The sequence below is a fragment of the Orycteropus afer genome, unplaced genomic scaffold, assembly GCF_000298275.1.
Source record: "Orycteropus afer afer isolate SDZICR_OR568_19922 unplaced genomic scaffold, OryAfe1.0 scaffold00112, whole genome shotgun sequence".
NCBI lineage: Eukaryota > Metazoa > Chordata > Mammalia > Tubulidentata > Orycteropodidae > Orycteropus > Orycteropus afer.
Window position 1 is genome coordinate 2,721,207 of NW_006921699.1, and position 4,538 is coordinate 2,725,744.

Genomic DNA, 4,538 nt, shown 5'->3' on the forward strand with positions numbered 1-4,538 from the left:
GGGGACTAACCAAAAGCTCAGTGGTTGGAACCACCAGCCACTCCGTGATAAAAAGATGAGGTAGTCTGTTTCCATAATGATTTACAGCCTTGGAAAACCTATAGAGCAGTTCTACTCTGTCCTATAGGGTTTCTATGTCATATGACATTTTTTAATGTCACTGATCCCTGGGCTAGTCTCTTGTAACACGTTCCACCTTCTAGATTTGCCTTTTGCATCCTTATGAAATTGTTACCTTAATCCTGTGGTTCCTGTGAACTGGATGTTAAATCTAAAAGTGTCATTAGATGTAAGCTAAACTTTTCCTGCAAAACTTCATCAGAAATGATACTGAGTACTTCATATTGAAATCATAGCAGGAGACATAAAATCTCTGGTTGTCTCAGTCATTACTAATTTCTTCTGTTAATGAGTCATAAAATTCTCTTTTAGAAGTGAGGGCAATTACACTTCTGGCCTTTTCTTTTACTGCTTTCAGAAATATCTAGGTCTTCATCCACCTGGAATTTATAGTGGCAAATAAAAGAAGGTATAAAACCTACTGCCATCAAATCAATTCCAACTTATAGCAACCTCCATTGGGTTTCCAAGGCGGTAAATCTTTACAGGAGTAGATCGTCTCATCTTACTCCCACAGAGCAGCTGGTGGGTTTGAACTGCTGACCTTCTGGTTAGCAGCCAAAATCTTACCCATGATGCAATAGATTTACTTTTTTCTTCTAATTGATATCCAGATATCCATAGCATTTATTAGGAGTCCCTGGAAGACAATGATAGCATTCAAACCCACCCAGAGGTGCCTTGGAAGACAGGTTTGAATCTGCTTCCAAAAGGGTATGATCTCGGAAACCCTATGGACGTGTTTGATTCTGCACTTACAGGACGGCTATCAGTCAAAATTGACTCATGGCAACTAACAACATAGCATTTATTAACATGGCCTTAGGGGGATAAAACGGTATTGATGGTTTCACAGCTGTTTACATTTGTCGAAACTCATAGAACTGAACCCTGGAAAAGAATTAATTTTACTGTAAAATATGCCCCCAATAAACCTGACTTAAAACAAAAATAAGTCTTTAATCTTTTCCCACTGTTTTATTACATTTGTTACATATTACATAGGACATTACTATATAATTTCAATATTTGTTTTCTTCCACTGGTAATTTAAAATGTTATTTCAGTGACTTAGGCTTTCATATGTTTTCTTACCTGGTATGGCAAGAATCCCTCCCTGTAGTTAACAACTTGCTTCGTTGATATGGTTTTTATTATTATGATTATTTTATTTAGTTCATATAGTAAGTTCTGTAAGTGATTTTCTTGGAAATGTGTGATTGGAGAGCCTCTCTTACATTTCTCCATCGCAGACAGAGGTAGACAATACCTCTGCAGTAATCTGAAATTTTTGGTTGTTTTGTTTGAATTTAACATCTTCCATTTTGTTCTGTGCTTTTTTTCTACAGGTTCTTCCATGCAATAGCCCTCCCTTAAACTAATTTCCAAGAAAGCAATATTCAGTCACTTTTAAGAAGGTAATTTCTGTTTTCCTTATGTTAAAAGTGTCAATTCCTATCCCTGCGTGATGCTAATCAGAATGGGTTTCTTTACATCCTTCGTATTTGCAGAACACTTGTATAGTTTCAAAATAGCATTTTTTTGTTCTGCAAGAGCAGTTCTAACTTTTGGCCTTAAGATCCCTTTACACTCTTAAAAATTACCGAGGACCTCATAAAGCTTTTATGTGAATTCTCACTACCAATATTTTCTTGATTATAAATTAAAAATGTGACATTTTAAAAGCACATTAATATTTAAGCACATGCAATTAGCCACCATTTTGATGGTGTCATCACAAGCCATATGGTCACTGGAAACACTGTATATCAGGTATGGAATGAGTGAGAAAAACGCAAATTGCGTCTTAACGAAGAAAGATGAGGCAGTCTGCTTCCCTACGATTCCCTGTGGGCTTTGATATCCAATGGGGGTCGCTCTGTGTCGCAATCATCACGATGAGAGAGAGATTGTTAGGAACTACTCCTCGGGGTTTTCTTGGTTGTGATCTTTATACAGCGCCAAGGAAAATAGTTTGGGTATTAGTGGATCCCCTAAAAGGGTCTCTGACCTCCCACCCACAAAGTCCCGAGGTCACACTTTGGGGACCCCTGTCTGACACAAGTTTTGGCATTCCCTTCTCGGAGTCAGTGCCTCTTTGTGCTGACTTTTTTTTCCAGGCCCCACCAAGGATCTGAAAATCCCCAACGAACCACACAAACGCCTAGTAACAACACCGTCTGGGCGGAAGCCCAGGAGAGCGTAGAGCTGCGCGCGCACTGTGAGTCTCCGACTTCCGGCGTGCCTCGGCGCTGCGACTTAGGCGCGCACAGGCCGTAGCGACCCACGTGACCCGCGGGCCTACTGTGGCGGTAACTGTGAGTGTGTGCGGTGGCGGGGTGATTTGTTCTGTGCTGTGTGCTTTGCGGGCAGTCTGGGGCTCTCCCCCACCCCTGCTCTCGCCCGCCAGCCCGGAAGGAAGCCAGTGTGGGAGGAAGAGTTTCAGCCAGGTCCTCATCCCCTTTCTGAGCTCACTGGCTGGACCGTCTGCCCCTCCACTGGATTTGCCCCCCGCCGGGACCCGCCTGCCCCGAGTCTGCGGCGCGGCCCCGACGGCGCGCACTCGCGCAGCTTCAACTGCACTGTAAAACTTGGGCGGGCCCGGGGCTCCAGTTCCGTGGTGTTGAGTTAGGAAACGTTTGCAAACATGTCCCGGATCGAAAAGATGAGTATTCTAGGCGTGCGGAGTTTTGGAATAGAGGACAAAGATAAGCAAATTATCAGTTTCTTCAGCCCCCTTACAATTTTGGTTGGACCCAATGGGGCTGGGAAGACGGTAAGTCCTGAGTAGCTGCTTTCAGTTTACGACGGTTGCAACATATTACGAATCTGGGGAATAAAATACCTGACTGGGGAATTCAGAACTGTGATTAGGAAGAAGAGAGGCGTGCATCACTGTGCCTCCTCTTATGGTGACCCATAAAGGCCTTTGCAACCTACTGAGTCTGCCTGATCCCGCCACGTAAGGGGCTGCGGCCTGTCGTGTGGACGAGGTTTATTTGAAAATCCCACTGGTCGGGTATCGGCCTCGGTCAGCTCACGGTCTTACAAGAAGCCCTCTCATCTCCGTCGATGTAATTTATAATTTAACACTGCTCCCAAAGCATGGCATGTATTTCCTGCTAGTTGTCCCATACAGAAATTCTTTTAAAAGTTATAATATATGACTCAGAGAAAAGTTTGTAAGTATACCTATATTAAATGAATTTTAAACTGACATACATACGTTAGGGCTTAGTTTAAGTGGTAAACTGCATTTTGTTAGGATGTTTTTACTCTGTCAAAATAAAAATTGTAGCACAGGTTATTTACTGTGATTTTTAAAAGCCCTGGAAATGATTAGAAATGTGAGTTGGTCTCTGGAATGGCATAGAATTACCTAAAAAGTATAGCCGAATGATACTCTGGTCTCAGAATGACTTACAAGGAGATACCTGTGTAATGGGGGAGACTCAAAGGATTTGTGAAAAGCATGTAGGAAGAGAGATATAGTGTTGAGACTTGAATGCCAAATAGTTGTCTACTTTTATTTATGTAATAATGCTGTTATCAAATGGCTATTATCCATTTGCATTATTATTGTATTATTGTTTACTGGAAGCAAGGCTCGTAAGTATAGTGTTTATGAACACTGGCTGCCTAACAAATTCTTGCTTCATGGTACCCTGTTTTCTCACTTGTACAAATGAGGATAAAAGTAGTTTCTACAGCCTAGGGTTAATGTGAGAATTAAAGAGTGAATGCATGCCAAAGTGGTTGGAACAATACCTGGCTCTCTATTAGGTTGAAGGCTTTGTGTTAGCCATTGTTATTAAATTAGGGTTTTAACTGGAAATAGAGAATTACTTTTTCCAAATAATAACTTATTTTAGGACAACTTCTATATTATATAACTTTTCTATGAACTTAAGCAATTATGCTTTAAACACTTAGTCATATCTTTAGTATAAGTTTTATACCATCAAATTTTATTTGATCTTATCTTTTATAGTCCCTATGGTAACTTCTCTTTTAACGTCTTGTAACTTCTTATTACATAATATACTTTTCTATTTGTTTAGACCATCATTGAATGTCTAAAATATATTTGTACTGGAGATTTCCCTCCTGGAACCAAAGGAAATACATTTGTTCATGATCCAAAGGTAATGAAGCTAGTAAAACTTTATGTTTTTAAAATGAAATATTTTAGATTGGAGAAAACCTGGCATCGGGAAAGTGTAGAGAAATATAAAAAGCTCTTGGGAGCTCTGGTAGCATAGTGGCTAAGGCGCTTGACTGCTAACCAGAAGGCTGGTGGTTCAAACCCACCAGCCACTCCTCGAGTTTTGATTAATCCAGAGATTAAGAACACCAAAAAATCCAAACCTATTACCATTGAGGAGCTCTGGTAGCATAGTGCCAAGGCACTTGACTGC

At 40.8% G+C, this 4,538-nt stretch overlaps 1 protein-coding gene across 1 annotated transcript in view; it reads left to right on the plus strand.

The window, feature by feature from the left end:
* Positions 1-2,767: 2,767 nt before the first annotated feature.
* RAD50 (RAD50 double strand break repair protein) overlaps positions 2,768-4,538 on the plus strand; it is a 122,202-nt gene continuing 120,431 nt past the window's right edge. Inside the window, exons 1-2 of the mRNA XM_042781371.1 lie at positions 2,768-2,896; positions 4,182-4,265. Of these exons, the coding sequence (XP_042637305.1) occupies positions 2,768-2,896; positions 4,182-4,265 (213 nt within the window). The remainder of the gene's footprint in view (positions 2,897-4,181; positions 4,266-4,538) is intronic.